At 33.6% G+C, this 18134-nt stretch overlaps 3 protein-coding genes across 14 annotated transcripts; 2 read left to right on the top strand and 1 right to left on the bottom strand.

The window, feature by feature from the left end:
* Nucleotides 1-142: 142 nt before the first annotated feature.
* LOC108339705 (tetrapyrrole-binding protein, chloroplastic) lies at nucleotides 143-1101 on the top strand. The gene has a single exon (XM_017576899.2). It carries the CDS (start codon nucleotides 222-224, stop codon nucleotides 1017-1019), a length of 798 nt encoding a protein of 265 aa, XP_017432388.2. The 5' UTR covers nucleotides 143-221; the 3' UTR covers nucleotides 1020-1101.
* Nucleotides 1102-1707: 606 nt separating this feature from the next.
* On the bottom strand, nucleotides 1708-6159 carry LOC108339706 (uncharacterized). 8 transcript variants are annotated; one of them, XM_052878029.1, is made up of 11 exons: nucleotides 5901-6158; nucleotides 5694-5765; nucleotides 5500-5572; nucleotides 5340-5428; nucleotides 4902-4963; nucleotides 3799-3862; nucleotides 3595-3655; nucleotides 3410-3496; nucleotides 2982-3075; nucleotides 2258-2360; nucleotides 1708-2042 (listed from the first exon to the last, which is right to left on the bottom strand). In XM_052878029.1, exons 1-10 carry the CDS (start codon nucleotides 6070-6072, stop codon nucleotides 2268-2270), a joined length of 867 nt encoding a protein of 288 aa, XP_052733989.1. In that variant the 5' UTR covers nucleotides 6073-6158; the 3' UTR covers nucleotides 1708-2042; nucleotides 2258-2267. The 8 variants fall into 8 exon arrangements, with proteins under 8 accessions (XP_052733989.1, XP_052733990.1, XP_017432389.1 ...); XM_052878030.1 differs by having other exon boundaries at nucleotides 3595-3652; nucleotides 5901-6156; XM_017576900.2 differs by having other exon boundaries at nucleotides 5340-5391; nucleotides 5690-5765; nucleotides 5901-6153.
* A 2172-nt stretch (nucleotides 6160-8331) lies between these two features.
* On the top strand, nucleotides 8332-18134 carry LOC108340352 (protein SEMI-ROLLED LEAF 2). Of its 5 annotated transcripts, none has more exons than XM_017577680.2 (21): nucleotides 8332-8459; nucleotides 8740-8876; nucleotides 9079-9266; nucleotides 9833-9907; nucleotides 10134-10249; nucleotides 10961-11075; nucleotides 11418-11546; nucleotides 11942-11989; nucleotides 12203-12399; nucleotides 12488-12684; nucleotides 12776-13068; nucleotides 13140-13289; nucleotides 13381-13533; nucleotides 13965-14114; nucleotides 14568-14643; nucleotides 15552-15679; nucleotides 15814-16008; nucleotides 16624-16764; nucleotides 16848-16976; nucleotides 17218-17424; nucleotides 17810-18134. In XM_017577680.2, the coding sequence occupies exons 3-21, from the start codon at nucleotides 9132-9134 to the stop codon at nucleotides 17969-17971; spliced, it is 2796 nt and encodes a 931-aa protein (XP_017433169.1). In that variant the 5' UTR covers nucleotides 8332-8459; nucleotides 8740-8876; nucleotides 9079-9131; the 3' UTR covers nucleotides 17972-18134. The 5 variants fall into 5 exon arrangements, with proteins under 5 accessions (XP_017433169.1, XP_017433168.1, XP_017433165.1 ...); XM_017577679.2 differs by having other exon boundaries at nucleotides 13381-13626; XM_017577676.2 differs by having other exon boundaries at nucleotides 13381-13698.

Raw genomic sequence — 18134 nt, 5'->3', positions numbered from 1 at the left:
AATTGTGCTGAGAGGGAAAGACAGAGAGTGTGATAAAGCCTCACCCTGATTCAGCCAATCAAAAACTTGTATTATATTGCTTTTGATTAACTGATCACAGTCCCACCCCACACATTCCTTATCCCTTCCTTCTGACCCAAACCTGCATCAAGAAAACTCCTTCAAATCACATCAACACATACACAAAAACACAAACACTTCTCTTCAACCCTCAAACAAAAATGGCCACAAACTCTCTCCATTACTCCATCCACCACCATTCCCTCCTCAAACGCCACCACAACCCTTCAGAAACTCCTCCCCCCACATCACTCTTCCTCAAACCTTCCACACCAACCTTAACTCTCTCCCACCACACTCTTTCTACTAACTCTCATATCACTTTCTTTTCCCTCTCCCAAACCACACCCTCTTCATCCTCCTCCACCTCCCAAACCAGCCCCTCCTTTGACCTCCTCCGCCACCACCTCTCCTCCCAAAACTTCCAGCTAGCTGATGAAGAGACCCGTCGTCTCCTCATCGTGCTTGCTGGAGAAGCAGCTCTGAAGCGCGGCTACGTGTTCTTCTCTGAGGTGCAGTTCATATCCGGCAGCGACCTCTTGACCATTGACACCCTTTGGAGGGAGCACAGTGGCAACAAATTCGGATACAGTGTGCAGAAAAAGATACTGGAGAAGGCCAATGGGGATTTCACCAAGTTCTTCATCAAAGTGGGGTGGATGAAGAAGCTTGATACTGAGGTGGAGCAGTACAACTACAGGTCTTTCCCTTCTGAGTTCATCTGGGAGCTCAATGAGGACACTCCAGAGGGTCACTTGCCTCTCACAAACGCTCTCAGAGGGACACGGTTACTCAATAACGTTCTCAGCCACCCTGCTTTTGTTGATACTGACAAAGAACGTGATGGAAAAGATGATGCTGAGAACAAGGACAACGGGGCACTCGCAGGATCAAAGGATAATAGTTCATCTTCGAAGACATTGTCCCAGAGGGTCTTTAAACCGGATTATAGCTTCTGAGTGGACACAGGATGTACTTTAATTTGGACTTATAGTAATTATTAATTTATCAACCATTGCAGATGGATGATACTTCACTTCACTGTTTTTTCTTCTCTTTTTTCGCTTCTTCATTTTCCATCTTATCAGTCTTTAAAGATTCTGCCTTTGTAATTGGGCTAACTGCGTTTTACAAACTCTTGAACCGAAGGTTCATTTGTTTTTGTTTGGGTGTCAACTGTGGTCGTAATAGCTCATCTGGTGTGGCATTAACTGTTACACTCGAAAATATGACAACAATTGCTAACGTTGTTGTTACTCGAGTTTTCAGCCAGATTGGCGCCTGCGCACAGCTTTAAATATTTCTTGTTATTGTTATGATGGTGAAAATCACAGATAAAAAATAATGTGATTGCGTGTAATACTACTGTGAGGTAGCTTTGAAGTTCAGGGAAGAGAAAGTCCCAACAAAGAGACGGGAAGACAGTGTGAGATGAATTATTCACCAATTGTATCCGTAATCAAATTGGAATGATAAAGCAAAATAGCTTTATTCTTATTTAAAAATTTAGCATATATTGTTTATTCCATGAGCCCAATCACTCAGAAAAAGAATCATAATTGGTCTATATTAAGATTCATTGTAGATGTAAAAAGTATTTCACACTTATCTAACAACAATTTATGATAAATCAGTTGACATTTTAACTTTAAAAACATAAAACAGTATTTATAATTAGTTGATCATGTTAAAAGTTTTACATTCACCATACATACCAATTTTATACTACAACATTTTGTCATCTCATTTCCTCTCTCGATAATCCATTCAAGGAGAGGAAAGTAGCCTGTACAAAGTAGAGTTCCTTCAAAATTTTGGAAGGAATAATAAAGAGCTAATTTTTACAACATAAGCTCAGATGAATGGTACATAAAATTTCCAAAAGGTTGATGAGGTACACGAGTTGCCTCCTTGGTCAGTGACATTAAATCAAGAGTCGCCTCTTTCCAAACCAAAATTTTCAGTGCTATGAAGCCCAGTACCTTAGATGTAAAAAAAAACAAAGTTTGCATAGTAACATGAAAATTAGACACTTCTGCACACCAACAAAATTAGCCAACCAGCTCAGCATTACAGAAGAGAGAGTGTCAAACTTGACTTTAGTTCCGAGGAAATTTTTATCTTTCCATAGAAAACCTATAAAGAAAGGTACTTTACTTTTTGACATAATGTAGACATAATTTAGAGCAAGACTTACCCAGCTAACACTATGCACAGGGGCACAGTCTCCTTGTGTGCTGATGTAAACCATCACAAGAAAGCATAGACACTGTTTGAGTGTACAAACAAGATCCTGGATTCTGAAAATACACAAATAAAATATCAATGTCCTGAAACTTCTTTTCCCATGAATTAACTGAATATTTCAGCCATCCACACTCCGTTCGTTTAATCGGCATGCTCATATTTCCATATAACAAAATTTTAAGGTCCACATGCTCTAATTTCCATGGATGAACAATTCAAAGAAAGATCATGTAGGTACATTGTAAGATTACTGCATATCAAGCAGAAATTTAATTTAATATAAGCTACGGAAATGTGGAGACCATCTAATATTCAAAGATTCTCCAGCATATTACTATGGTGGCATCTGAAGAGAAAATAATAAAGGTACAAGTCGCCAGAAGGATTCTCAACGCTTATGAATGATCACCGACCACCTTCAACATGGGGTTTTGAAATTAAAACCACCAACTAATGGTTCTGTGAGGGTGCACACATTAAAACAAATACAAGCCACTTCAAACGAAATTTCAGTTTCAAAGGACCCAGTATTAGTAACTACAAACCAGTAAGGGATTGAGACACCTATCATCTAATCCAAATTATATCGGAAACAAAAACTACCAATTAACTAACCACTATTTATCAGTTTCTGGAATCTAGAATGTTTGTATTTATTAAATCATAACCATTACCAGATGCATTGGGGCATCATAAACAACTTCAGCTGGTTGATCTGATCCAACACTTGACAAGCAAGACCCCTTGCAGCTCATATATTTCTGAATACTGCCAACATACTCATGAACAATAGATAAGATCAGAACATCAAAAGAAAGAAATAATTATCAGCATGCATGCATGATATTCCTTCTCACTGAATATTGCTTTTGTGCAAAACATCATGGCAACTTGGTAAGTACGTTTGCATCAAAGCAACAAAAAAACGTGGTGTGAAAAGGACAAAATCCAGAAAGCTAAATATGTGATGAAAATGCAAGTTAATAAAATGAGACATTTTGTGCAGTGAGGATCAATTACAGAGTAAACAGTACCACCGAAATACATTATCATCCATACACACCCAAAATAGTTTAGAACACATTTTCAGTGCATCACTTACATGTCACAATTATTAAGCACGGCAAGTTTATTTGGGACGCATAATTGTCCTCTTGATTTGCAAACAGAATTACATGATTCACCTTGCCTGTCAAACAAGTGATAATAGGTTCAACTGCTATGCTACAGCAAGAAATTATAAATGTCAGTCTTTGTAAGAAAAGAAGAAATTTAGTAATTACTAACCTCCCAACAACAACATTGATGCCATTCAGTCTGGCTTCTATGAGAGTACTATTTTTCCCTGCTTCAATGCAAGAAAAGGAACAGATTTCATCTAAATAGGGATATATGGAATAAAATCATAAAGTATTGGTAACAAAATATGATTAAGAACTTAACATAATTACTGGCCATTAACTAACATGACAGTTTCCTCTGCAGACTTACATGAAGAATTCGATGGCAGAGAAAAGCAGTGGTGGAAGTCACTAATGTAAGCATTTTCATGGACCTGAAACATTACACAAGAGATAGAAACATTAACAACTCATTGTAAATAGTTTTTCAAGCTCTTGAGTTAACACTTGGACTCTAATGAAGTTTAGATCTTAAGCTAAAAAAAAAAACTAACTAACCCACATGAAATTTTTTTGTCAAACTTGTATGAGTTGCGTATACTGACAAAAACAGTATACTAAACCCAAGTTACATGTAGTCTTGACCTCAATGCACTTGGTAGATTTTATGGCATACTTGAGGTTCCTATGTTTGCAGTATGTATTAGGTTTGGTTTATGAACCTGACAATATTTTGTTATATTTGACCAAACTACATGACAAATTATCTGTGGAGCCTCGTGTAATAGTATTCAGTCACGTTTTTAGCTTAGTTGTATAACTTAGTTTAAAAGTTAGAATTTTCAATATTAATTGCTCCTATGCTGTTATGTTTAGTTAAATAGTATTTTGACAACATCGACTGTAATTTGTAAATATTCAACAGCTTGGAAATATAAATATTAGACACCAAGATATCTACATTCAAAAGACAAGCAAAACGCCTGCCCATGGTGCTATTTTGCTCTTCATACACCTAAAATTTAAAATCTAGAGATGAGGTCCTATAGTCTTGAATGTGTATGAAATAGCAATTACTACTAGGATCCATTTTAGCCTGTCTAATGAAAATCATTATACAAGGTAAACCTGACATAACAGACTAAAAGGGATCAGGGACATTTACTATTGTAATTGAGAGAAAACAATGAACAAAGTTGAAGAACCAAAAACATGATCCAAATAAATTGTTATGCTAATACTGATGTAAAAGCGTATGGGAGCACACTCAACTTCATCATAAATGCCTAGAAATAAACTAATGTGAAAAACTTCTAAATCATGTCTGACAAAAATTAGTTCACATGAAAAGGGCTTCCTTTTTAATAGAATCAGCAACCTCGTACATTAAAGGTATAACCGTATAAATAGTTTCTCAAAGTAAGTTAAAACTTCAAGGACGACAATATAACAGGAATCCAGGAGTATACTCACCACACTCTCGGAACTATGACGGCATCTCCCAGCACAGTAGTCAAAAACACTTGTATAAGTTCCTGCCAAAAAATAAAATGACGTCTGTCAGAATAAATAAATTTGGGATTTATCAACACGGATAAGAGACTTTGGGTCACTTAAGAACCAGTTAGCAGAAGGAAAACCAAGCCAAATCAGGAGAGGGAAGAGAAAGATGAAAATCTCACTGTTTATGTTTCTTACTAAAATTATACATGCAACAAAATTCATCAGAAACATGTAGGTCATGAAGGAAAATACGTGCGAAATCAGTCATATATCTAAAAACATACTGGTCATCAGGGCAAACATGTATGAAATAGGTCATATGTCTAGACAAGTTAATCAAAAGCCCTAAACACAATTTACACAACGACCAAACAAAATAGGAATGTAAAAAGATAGAAAGAAACATACTTGCAGTAGCAGGCTTAGCAACCTTCATCTTCAGCACTTGTTCCTTACTCGTCTGCTCAATTAAGTTTAAAAAAATGCAAAGACCCACACTTTGTTGAATTAGATGATGCCCCAGAAAGGGGAAAGACAGAATAAAGTGAAATATCTCATAAGGGATTACCAGAGCAGGATTGAGGCAGCAGGAAACACAATATTCATAAGAGTTGCAGCATTGTGAAAGAAGATTGCATTCACTGCAAATAGAAACAAAAGTCACAACGTAAGATGGCTAACAACATAGTTCGTGTTTGTTTGTATGTTCAGTTGTTCCCTTCAAATGCAAGTTAGAGTTTGGAAACAGAAAAACTCACTGACAAGAAAATTTCTCCCCCTTCGGAGGGCAGCAACGAGAGCGTGAATTAACAGACAAAGCATTACACACATAACCTACCAAATACTAATCAAAGTAAATCAATACCAATCAAAAGTATAACATTGATAGTAAATAGTGTAGAATACAATAACACTAATAATATCATAAGTTCATTAAGAAACTAAAACTAGAAAAATTTGTTGACCAACCGTTTTCATCTGAAAGGAGGTATCTGCCTTGAACGGTGGTTTTGCAGGGATGGATGGTTTGAAAGCTAACATCCTTCCTAATTGCAGTGATTGTTGGTGAAAAGCTAAAGATAAACAGAATAAGCAACAAAATCCTCCTCGATGATGATGATGATGATGCACGCACTTCCATCACGGAATCATATGATATGTTCCAGTTTCAATTAATTTCCCACCTTTGACCTCGATCCATCCCAGATTCTGTACCAGATTTTGATTGTTCTGTTCGCGGTCTCTTTCGCACCGTGCCTGCCCGGCCCAACACTTCCTGGGTATCGTTTTGGGTAAGTTGGAATGGGCCCAGCCTATCTGTCAGCCCAAAGAAATTTTAAACACAATTATAATAATAATAATGTACAGTAGTAGAAAATAATGTAGAATTATAAATTTTAGTGCTTTCTGATTTTTTATATTTATGGATAAGCCTTTGGTAAAATTAATGTGATGTATACTGGACATTTTGTGGGGAAATGTTATATTTTAAAATTTATGTATGTATATAAAATATATTAAAAATTTACTATAAATTTAAGTATACGTAAAAGATCTCGTATATAAGTATAAATGTGGTCAATTATCTCCTCTTTATCTATTTTTATACATAAAAATTTATATATTTGAATATATATGACTAGTAAGTAAGGATGACGATTGGAAAAATAACGGATAGTATTTATTGGAAAAAAAATTAACTTTACTTATTTTATATTCGTTAAATATTGGTTTCAAAAGTATTAGTAATTATTTTAGAAATAACTTAATAAAATATAAATTAAATTTTAATTTTAATTTTTTGTAAGTATAATATTATATTTGGTTTATTTATAAACTATATGTAAATGCCAACTATCACTACACATTTTATTTAAGAATACCTACAATTATAAATATTTTTGCCACTCCTAATTATAAATATCTAAATAAAAAAAGATAAATTTGATTTAAAAGAATAAAAAAAGTGAAAATTAGTCTATAATTAAGAAACAAGTGTCTATTTCTTTTGTTTTCTTTCTTTTCTTTATAACAAAAGGTAAGGTGCTATCTTCTAAAAGAAACAGTGTACTTTTATAATTCTAAAAATCACTATTTCAAGACACAAAGAAGAGAATTAATAGGAAAATAATGATTTTCTTTAATGATATTTAGAAATATAAAAAGACTTAAACTTTTAGAAAACATGGAAAAGTTAACATGAGAGACAGCATATAATATGGCTTACAGGCTAAAATGTAAGATGAAGTCAACAAAGATAAAAGGAAAAAAAGAAAAAGAACATTCCTTTTTCAAAATCCAATCCAATTTGGTATGTTGAACTTTTTTCGGTGCTTGCAATCATTATTAACATATATTATTTTATACATTCTTTTACCATCTTTACTTTTTATAGTGTTTTTTTTTTCATGTGAATTGATTTTTACAGTTGTTTTTATTTTAATTTTTTACCATTTTCATTATTATATTGAAGATTATTAATATACAATGTACTAAGATTATGTCTTTATGATGGTCATTCTTTCTTACATCGTGATTAAATAACTTAGATCAATTTTCTTATTTATATTTAATATACAATTTAGATTCACACTTATAATTATTTATAAATAGTTATTGTTATATTTTTAATTATATTTATTTATTATATTATGCTAACAGTTTTAGTGTATGAAAATCTAGGTTCATTTAGTTTGCTTGAAAAGGTTAATAAATCATAGTTGTTTTATCATATAGGTACTACTTTATCGATTTATTAGCTTATCGAGTTAAAACATTTATATTTATCCATGTAAAATGACAAATTGAATAATTTACTCATTTTTTTTAAGTATCTACGAGTTTAATGGACATGCTGTGTGGTATAAATTGTGTGTACAACTGATTAAAAAGTTATTTTTTAAGCCTCCAGATAAAATTGTTACGAAAGCTAATGATAAATTTATAAAAATATATTTTTAATATATTTTAGTAAAACATCTCCACAGTTTTATATTGTTGAATTTAGTCTTAAATTTTTATTAAATTTTGTTAACTTATTAAAAATTTAAATGATTTACATTTTTAGTTAAATTTTCGTTGTTTAACTTTTTCAACTAAATAACTTGATTTTTATATTATTTACTATTCTTTATTTATATCTATGTGTTAAGAAATATAAAATAACAAAAAATAAGTTGATTGTTTTAATTGAAAACATATTAAATGTATTATATTTTCATATTTCTTTTATGCCATTTGTCACGAGACCTCTGCAATAATCATTGATGAAGTTATTGAATATAATTTCAATTAAATTAATAAAATATATTAACTCCATTATCGTTTTAAATTTCTAACATCAATAAAATAATGTAATTTGGTTAACTTGAGACTTAATTAATCATTTCCTCTTTTCATACAAAAGAAAGATTTAAGAAACTTCTTTTTATATACACAGCGACGGCGTTGAATGATTTACGCGTAAACGATGATGATGAAGCGCAACAGAGGGGTCATCGTGCAGTCAACTTCCCAACCACGCCAATGGTGACGTATCCCTTCCACTTTCTATCAATTATTAATTAAATTTTTATTATCGGTTTCATTTCTTGCTTTAACTAGACAGTAGGCAAGTACATGTTGATGCTGGAATGAAAGCGTTGTTTTCCTAAAGCATTTATAATTTCCAACTGAAAACAACGAAAATGTCGGTGGAGTGTTCCATCCTCTGTCCCCATTGCCATTATTTTTAGAAGAAGATGAACATTACTTTTATTTATTTTACTTTGCTTTTTCTTTGTTTAATTTCTTCAAATTTGATGTTCAGTTGAATCTGAGAAACTCGTGAGCTAGAGCTTTCTGAGGTGTAATCTGAGTAATTTTCTGAAATATTTGTGTTGGAGTTCAATCCAGATCGTGACCAGAATCCGGGGACCTTTGATTTTGCAACCGTTTGAGTTTTGGGTAAGTCAATGTAGGTTGTTGTTTGGTTTCTACTTTTCAATCCGTTTTGTTTTTGCTTTTTTTGGCCTAAATTTGTTATTTTTGCGGTATGGAGTTGAATGAGTTCTAGTTAAGTTGTAGTGGTGAGCCTTGATGAACAACGGTTAGATAAACACTTGGTTAATTTGTGTTGTTGTTACTGGAATGTGAATTGTGGAGGCAGTTTCCAGAGTTGATTGATTGATATTGTGGAGATTCTTCTGGGTCCATAGCAAAATGGGAGTTATGTCCAGGCGGGTTGTGCCCGTCTGTGGCAACCTGTGTTGCGTCTGTCCTTCTCTGCGGGCGAGCTCTAGACAACCGGTGAAACGATACAAGAAGTTGCTAGCCGATATTTTCCCACGCAATCAGGTGACATTTTCAGCTCATGTAATGCCATTTCATTTAAGATATCAAGATTTGCTTGTTACTTGTTACTTACAGGTGAGTAAACAGCTAACTATAATAACCCTTTCTCTCCCCTTGCATAGCAGTACATTGATGTGTCCTTAAATATTAAACACTCGTTGGCTGTTCCAACGTTCACTGTGAAAATCAACAGTATTCAATGCATACTTGTTTGGCTACTCATCAATGTACTCATCAATATATATGAGATTGTTTTTTAGTCTTTCCCAGGGTGGTATCCTTCCGAGGCTGGTACTTATTGTTTAAAACATGCTTCTTTGCTTTAAACTGGATTTTGCATTCAATTTGTTATTTCCCTGAATTTGTTTACCATTGCCACTCTAAGTGACTAGTCTAGTGTGACCTCTGAATAGGAATTTTCAGTATCAAGATTCTTCATGACAATTTTTCTATTGTAGTATATATTATATATTATTTAAATATTTTGATTGATTTGGAGCCCCTCTCGGTGATTTTTCTTTCCCCTATGTACCCATCATCTTATGCATGATAGATACCGTGCTTGGCAGGAGGCTGAACTTAATGACAGAAAAATTGGAAAACTATGTGACTATGCTTCCAAGAACCCACTGAGAATTCCCAAGGTAAAGCCATTCTCAAAAGTCTGTTTTTTCTGTCATCTGTAGTTCAATTACGTTGTGTAATCAAGACAAATTACGACTAAATGGATAGAATTTAGATAGTAATGATTCTCTTGAGAAACTATTTGATTTGATTAATATGATGAAAACTATTTTATGGCTGAAGTTATCTTTAGTGCTGGAGAAAATGCCATTGGCTTCAATTTTTTTAATGTATTTAAACTTGCAGATTACTGATTACTTGGAGCAAATATGTTACAAGGATTTGCGTTATGAAACCTTTGGCTCAGTGAAAGTTGTCTTGTTCATATACAAGAAATTCTTATCGTCATGTAAGGAACAGATGTAAGTTTGCTAACAGGATATAGATTGTCATCAATCTCACAGATTCACTTTTGATGAATAGTAGCTGTAGTTTGCCAGAACAAAAATCTGCACATGAAATTACATATTGAAAGTTCCAGTCATTGATTTTATAAATTCTATATGCTCCTAACTGATACTTCAATGATAATAATTTCTTTTAGATGAATGTAAACTAGTGCCTTAAGGACGCATGGAAACAAAGATTATAATTTTTTTTTATTGGAAAAAGATGTATTAGTATACCAGAAACACACAAGTTATTAAATAATTTATTTAAGTAACTAAAAGCATTTCATTGGCTGTATTTAATGCTCTTTAACCAGTGCCCTCATGGCACTTGTTAGCATGACCCACTCTTTCAACTACTACATCAATCTTAATTCACTGAATAATGAAATGTTTACTATGCAATTTCCTTTTTTATCATTATTTACAATGACTGTGCAGTGATCTGAATATCCTAAAGTTTGTGAACTAGAAAAGGATGTAAAACATGATCTCGTTTCAAACCTTTTTTGTCATATAACATTGGTGATTTTACAATTTGAGGTAATATAAAACCATGTAATAGTTTTTCTTATACAATGAAGTTGTGGTTCCTATGATATCTATTGGCTGATTGCTATTGCCTCTTCTTTTAATTTGAAATATAAGTTGTTGATATTCAAATGACAATTCCTAATTTTGCAGGCCTCTTTTTGCTGGTAGTTTGTTAGAGATTATTCGAACTCTTCTAGAACAAACCCGAACAGATGAAATCAGGATCTTAGGCTGCAACGTTCTTTTTGATTTTCTAGAATGCCAGGTATTTAGTTATGAAACCTTTCTGACCTGATGGAATTAATATCCCTGTGGGATTGACTTATCTGGATGGTGCATAGTTAGAGATATCTGACATCCCTTTGAATTCTTTGCTTAAATTTAAGTATCTTTTCTCTGGGTGAAAGTTCAGGAAGCCAGTGAAAATGGATACCACTGGAGCTCAAAAGTCACAGTTCCCCTTGTGGGGCTTATTGTGGATAACTGCATTTTCAGTCGGGCTACTTGCTATATATTGCATTTTTCAGATCTAGCTCAATCTTTTTTTTTTCCCATTCTTTTGAAAGGCATGAGTTTTTGCTATCCTGACTTTTTTAAGTTAAAATAGACAGATGGTACATACATGTTCAACTTAGAGGGTTTTATTCCTAAGCTATGTCAATTGGCTCAAGAAGTGGGGGAAGATGAACGAGCTTTGCGTCTACGTTCAGCTGGACTACAAGCTCTATCCTATATGGTACCTTACTTTCTCTGGTTCATTGGTTATGTCTCTTGGAAATTGCTCATTCATTCCTGTAATTTGACATAAATGGCATTCAGGGCTTCACTTTTCATTTTTGATTGAATATACATAAGTAACCCCATAACTATCTTTTATGAATATAAACTTTGCTTATGAATAGAATGTAATATGGTCCTTAGCAGTTTTAGTGATCACCGATCATGTTATGTGGTTATTTAGCTGTCGATAATGATTGGCTTTGTAAATGACTGTAAGAGTGAGATTAAATAATTTGAACTAGTTAGTGGTTATGTCATTCCTGCAATAGTATCGCTTATCAATTGCCTTGTAGGTCACTTGTACATTCTATTGTTGATACCTGTTGTTTTCTGTCCTTTTTCTTTGGGTAGGTGCGTTTCATGTGTGAGCACTCACATCTTTCCATGGTTTCAGATGAAGTGAGTACTACATCCTTACTTTTACTCTTTCAATTTTTGTTCAATAGTCCAAGAACAGATGTATAAGAAAGGGATGCATTTCTTTGAAGTTTGATTTTTCTATGTTTTTATTTTATTTATTTTTCCTAATTTTGAACCTAAATTTGTGTATTTAAAGTTTTGCCTATCTAATTATTTTCTTTTACTTGGTTGGGCGGCTGGGTTTTGAAATAGATTATATCAGTGACTTTGGAGAATTACACGAGTCTCCAATCCAACTCCAAATCTTCCATGGAAAATAAGCTGAATTCTGAGTCACTGGACCCTATAGTACAGGGATTTCCTAAAGTAGAAGACCCTTTAACAGATATCACTAAGAAGGATCCTTTGTTGCTGAAAGCTGTGACTGGAAATGAGATGAACATTGTGTTGTATGTCATACCTTACTTTTCTTCCCATCCTTTATTATGAAGCCAACAGTTATGGTTCCAAGGCCCTTATGTCTTACACATTTTACAGGGATACTGCTAAAGATCCTACATACTGGTCAAAGGTCTGCTTGTATAATATGGTCAAATTAGCAAGAGAAGCTACAACTTTACGGCGTGTTCTTGAACCTCTTTTTCATTATTTTGATTCTGAAAATCAATGGTCTTCTGAAAAAGGAGTTGCTGCTCATGTTTTGATTTACTTACAATCTCTTTTAGCAGAATCAGGTAGCTGTGCAATACTAAGTGATATGATTTTTCTTAAAAAAAGATTTTGTCGCTTATTTCAGTATATTGATTATCTCTTTTTACACACTAGGAGATAATTCCTGCCTTCTGTTGTCCGTTTTGGTCAAGCACTTGGATCATAAAAATGTTGCTAAGCAGCCGATCCTTCAGATTAATATTATTAACGCAACAACAAAACTTGCACAAAATGTGAAGCAACAGGCTTCGGTTGCAATACTTGGTGCAATATCTGAACTAATTAAACATTTAAGGAAGACTCTGCAAAATTCAGCCGAAGCTTCCAGCTTTGGAAATGATGGGTTTAAGTTGAATACTGAACTTCAATTTGCCTTGGAAATGTGTATATTGCATCTTTCCAACAAGGTATGCACAGCATTTTTTTCCTTTTTTTTTAACTTTATGCTGCTTCTGTTATAACACTTTGAGAATGGCAGGTTGGGGATGTAGGACCCATTCTTGATTTGATGGCTGTGGTGTTAGAGAATATCTCAACTACAACTACCATTGCAAGAACGACAATTTCTGCTGTTTATCAAACTGCAAAGCTAATCACGTCCATCCCTAATGTATCATATTACAAGAAGGCAAGTATTCTTAGTTACTTTGACTGGAAATGGACTTTTCTATGTGCTTCACAGTAAATCTGTACTAATTTATTTTTTTTTGTCTTTTCAGGCTTTCCCTGATGCTTTGTTTCATCAATTGCTCCTGGCCATGGCTCACTCTGATCATGAAACCCGAGTTGGAGCTCATCGCATCTTTTCTGTAGTGCTTATTCCATCACCATTTTCTCCTCAGTTAGACCAAATAACAAAGATGTCTGAGAAGGTATCAAGCGAAAGCTTCTCCATTCAGCATGAAAATCTTTTAGGAGCAGAGTATATGAGTGGGAAACACGCGGAAGGAAAGGCAGTAGTTGGTGTGAGTGAGAAATATGCAATTCGTCCATACCATGTTCACATCTTTCCTGGGGCTCTAATGGATGGAAAACATGTATGGGGGGAATTTTTGTTTATTCTTTTCATCGTTATTAATTGATTTAGTAGACATGTAAGAAATGCTGCTGGTAGTGCCTAATCTTCTTGGTTTGCACTTCATACAAGCTTTATTAATTCCAATTATATTAGTTGTCATAGGAAGTTATTCAGTTAGTTTAGATTATATATTTTTATTTTTTCTAAAATAGTGGAGATGACCAAGGTATTTCTATTTGCTGTAATTGCTAATGAAATATTGCATGATTTAACTAAAATTTTCAGGAGCTAAGCTCTTTTCGGTTAAGCAGTCACCAAGTGAGTCTCTTGCTTTCTTCAATCTGGATTCAGGCAACCTCTATGGATGGTGGCCCTGCAAATTTTGAGGCAATGGCTCACACTTATAGCATTGCTTTATTGTTCACTCGTTCAAAGGTGAGATTGGTAAAATACCAAAATGTAAAGATAATGGTTTTTTATATTTAATGTCACTAAATACAATACACTAATGTTTTTGTTCATTTTCTTTAACTGTTAATTATTTATAACAGTGTACATTTTCAATAATCAGTTGACTGTTGCTGGGGTCACTTTATATCTTAATCTTATATTTTTATAAAGCAGACTAGTTAATATTCTCACACTATTACCTCATTGCCTGAGTCAAGAACTGCTGTCAATGGGTATTTCAATTTGGTGTGAAATTAACTATATTTAGTGGTAGTGACCAGCATTTTAACTGTTTTATTCTCTTCTGGAAATGAAAAAAAAGAAACACCATGTTTTTGTTAATTTCTTCTATTAATCCAATAACATATGAACCGAATAATTTAATTAACTAATTAATTTGTCTAAATTCATGGTGATGATGTGAATTACTTTCAACAGACATCCAGTTACATGGCTTTAGTAAGATGTTTCCAACTGGCATTTTCCCTAATGAGCCTCTCTTTGGATCAAGAAGGTCAGTTGAACTTGAACATATAAGTGATTTTTTTTATCTTATCTTGACGAGCTGCCTTCTTTACACAATTATTACTATATCCAATTTGATCTGGAACAAATACAAATTGGCTAATGATGGAAAGTCCAGATTAGGTGCCTCAATTATTGGTGGTGCAATTTAAATACCTGTTGGAGAACTTAATTTCAGTTATTTTTAAGATTAAATCTAGTATAGTATCCAAACCTATAGCTTATTTTCATACACCACTTGCCTCAACTTCTTAAGGTGCAGTTTAAATAATTGGAAAGTCGCCTTAATTGCAGCCACTTTGGGCTGCATGGGGTGGGGAGTTGTTTATTTCTCATTGCATGGTGATATGACCTAAATATTGCTTATAAGAGGTGAAGAGTTTTCACTTTACAAGCTGGTTTTGTGAGCTGAATTAGACCCTAAACAGAAATTCCAAGATAGTATAATATCTTTGCTTTCAAAATAGTTAGTATCTTATCCTATCTTAGATCCATTGTTGGGCCCAAAGCCTTGAGTGAGTGCAAATCTCACATTTTAAGTCAATTTAAGATTGAATTAGTCTTAAAATCTACTTTATAAGATGGTATTAGAGTCTATCCTAAAAATATTAATTGGATCTACTGTATCACCCGCTATCGTGGGCTGTTATCACCAACCACAAATATTAAATAGCATAGGGTATGTGTTGGAGATCCTGCATTAATTAGAGATATGTTCAAATTAGGGTATGTATGTGGGTAAAAACCTTAACTTGCAAACCGATTTTATAAGAGTTAGGAATAAATCCACTTTCTATGACTATGCATGCCATAATTTTTTTTATTATGACTAAATATAAGATAATGGTTTTATGCTGGAATTTTCTGACATGCTTGTTGTCTTCATGCATTTCAAAGGAGGTTTGCAACCATCTCGCAGGAGGTCTCTTTTCACTTTAGCATCATACATGCTTATATTCTCAGCCAGGGCAGGGAATTTCCCTGAGCTAATTCCAAAAGTTAAAGCATCCTTGACAAATTTAACTGTAAGTTTCTTCCCCTAATCACTTGTTCCCCATTGCATGACCTCATTATTCAGCTTGCTTTTCAAAATTGAATTTTACTACATGTTTGTTTTGAGTAATAATAAGGTAAATTAATTAGTGTTTTAAACCCACAGGTAGATCCTTTCCTTGAGTTGGTCGATGATGTCAAGCTGTGTGCTGTTTATACAGAATCAGAGAAGATAGTTTATGGATCTAAGGAAGATGATGTTTCAGCTATGAAGACACTGTCAGCAATTAAATTGGATGATAAGGAATTGAAAGAGACTGTAATATCATTCTTCCTGACTAAATTTTCAGAATTATCAGAGGTAATATGAATTTATTTCAATTGCTTAGATTCATGGTTGGGAAGTAGCCAGGGTTAGGAGGATGAAGTAGACACCACTGTATTTCAGTTTTCCATTGGTTAAACATATCAAACACAAATCACAGCATAGTTGTTGGATTAAATGGTGAAAATGTTTTGCTCAAGCTTTTTAACAAATACTGCACTTCTAGTTTAAGGGTAGATAACGACTTACTTTCTGCTTGTTATTAGAAATTACAAACATCCAACTAGTTACATAAGCCATCATCAGGAAATGAGCTACATAATTTCTCAGATTGAAAATTTTGCGCATCAGGTTTAGTTGGTTTGACGAATCATGATTTGATTTACTATTTTGAAATAATTATTATAAGGGGCTAATTGGCTGTGCTTGATTCATTTTTCTACTTATGAAGTTATACTCACAGCTGTTTATGCACTTGCATGTATTCTAAAAACTATCACTCAAACCAATGTTTTTTATGTATAAAAGATACTTGCAAATATTATATTATGTATGTAGCATGTCATACAAAAATAGCTGCAGTTGAGTTGCTTGCCAAGGAAAACTTCAGTAGTGGATAAGTGTAAATAATGACTTTTCAATTTTAACCAGGATGAGTTGTCGACCATAAAAAAACAACTTGTACAAGGGTTTTCCCCTGATGATGCCTATCCACTGGGACCTCCTTTGTTTATGGAGACACCAGTGCAGTCTTCTCCACTTGCTCAGATTGAGTTCCCAGATTTTGATGAGGTAAAATTCCTCAAAATTTTATTTTCATTTAAGTGGTTTTAGAAACTTTTTTCTGTCTCAGTACTATGACATGTTGTTTCCAGATTGTGGCTTCGGCAGCTTTGATGGATGAAGAGGCCCGGCCTGAACCTAGTGGAAGTCAGTCAGATCGTAAATCATCACTATCTAGCAATAACCCAGACATTCTAAGTGTTAATGAACTCTTACAATCGGTAAAATTATGATATGTTTTTATTTTTAGTTTTAGCTGTTTGGGTAGGTGATTATATTTTAAATCCATCTTAGATGTTTCAGCTGGAGAATTAAAACTGGATTTCTTTCTGTTAAAAAATATTATTTTATATTTGTTCAGGTTGCTTCACTATGTGATTGTATTTTAAATCAATGTTTGTTTATGTTGGAGGATGAAAATTATGTTTTTAAAAGATACTTCGTGGATCATTGTATGGATAGGTATTGGAAACTGCACGACAGGTGGCTAGTTTTCCCATTTCATCAACTCCTGTGCCTTATGACCAAATGAAGAACCAGTGTGAGGCACTTGTAACAGGAAAACAAAAGAAGATGTCAGTTCTTCACAGTTTCAAGCACCAGCAGGAAACTAGGGCAATAGTTCTTTCAAGTGAAATTGAAATGAAAGTTTCCCCTTTGCCAATTAAGGTTAGTATGCTTTCTTAACATGAAAATTTCATTTTACAACAAAAGAAAAGTATATAGTGAAAGAATAATTTATTTTTCAGATGATCATACTGGTCAATTGCTTGTCGTAGTATCAAGTCCCAGTTTAGGTAACCAGTGAATTAAGCAATGATCAAATTACTATCATTAGAAAATAAAATCTGGAAAGAGGAAAATCACTCAGAACCAATAAAAATCATTCACTAGCTTAAACCATATATAAAGTTCATTTATTTTGTTTACTGCTTCAATTTATGTAATGGACACCATTGCATGATGCATCATAATCGACCAAAAGTTCAGATTAAACATAAAGTTGTTCCTTAACATTGAAAGGGTTATTATTTGTTACCGTGCCATTGTGTAGACACTGGATTATTCAGAAGGTGATCTGAAGTTGGTGAGTCAGGAACAATTTCAAGCACAATATCAAGTTCGCCCCTGTTCATTTGATTTTGGACAGCATCATTCTTTAAAGCTACCACCTGCAAGCCCCTTTGATAAATTCTTGAGAGCTGCTGGATGCTAGGTGTACAAGATTGCCATAATAGATATGTATTTTAATTATACACAGATGGAAACATCATCCCCTTTTTTTGTTTTGTTTAGTTTAATTGTCTCTTTCTCAATCATTTGGTATTTTTTCATTCTTTTTGTAGCAATAAACTTCCTATTTTTTTAGCTGTCTTTCA

Source organism: Vigna angularis, chromosome 5, assembly GCF_016808095.1.
Source record: "Vigna angularis cultivar LongXiaoDou No.4 chromosome 5, ASM1680809v1, whole genome shotgun sequence".
Classification (NCBI taxonomy): Eukaryota; Viridiplantae; Streptophyta; class Magnoliopsida; order Fabales; family Fabaceae; genus Vigna; species Vigna angularis.
The sequence above is the reverse complement of the archived record's forward strand: the minus strand, read 5'-3'. Positions and strand labels throughout refer to the sequence as shown.

Bases quoted from the DNA above. Each gene is read 5' to 3' on its own strand.
- LOC108339705 (XM_017576899.2), top strand. From the start codon at position 222: ATGGCCACAAACTCTCTCCATTACTCCATCCACCACCATTCCCTCCTC.
- LOC108339706 (XM_052878029.1), bottom strand. From the start codon at position 6,072: ATGGAAGTGCGTGCATCATCATCATCATCATCGAGGAGGATTTTGTTG. The intron at 5,766-5,900 runs GTTGGTCAACAA...AGTATTTGGTAG, and splicing joins CCTCCTTTCAGATGAAAACG to GTTATGTGTGTAATGCTTTG. The intron at 5,573-5,693 runs GTCAGTGAGTTT...TTCTATTTGCAG, and splicing joins GAAGGGGGAGAAATTTTCTT to TGAATGCAATCTTCTTTCAC.
- LOC108340352 (XM_017577676.2), top strand. From the start codon at position 9,132: ATGGGAGTTATGTCCAGGCGGGTTGTGCCCGTCTGTGGCAACCTGTGT. The intron at 12,400-12,487 runs GTATGTCATACC...CACATTTTACAG, and splicing joins AATGAGATGAACATTGTGTT to GGATACTGCTAAAGATCCTA. The intron at 17,425-17,809 runs GTTAGTATGCTT...GCCATTGTGTAG, and splicing joins TTTCCCCTTTGCCAATTAAG to ACACTGGATTATTCAGAAGG.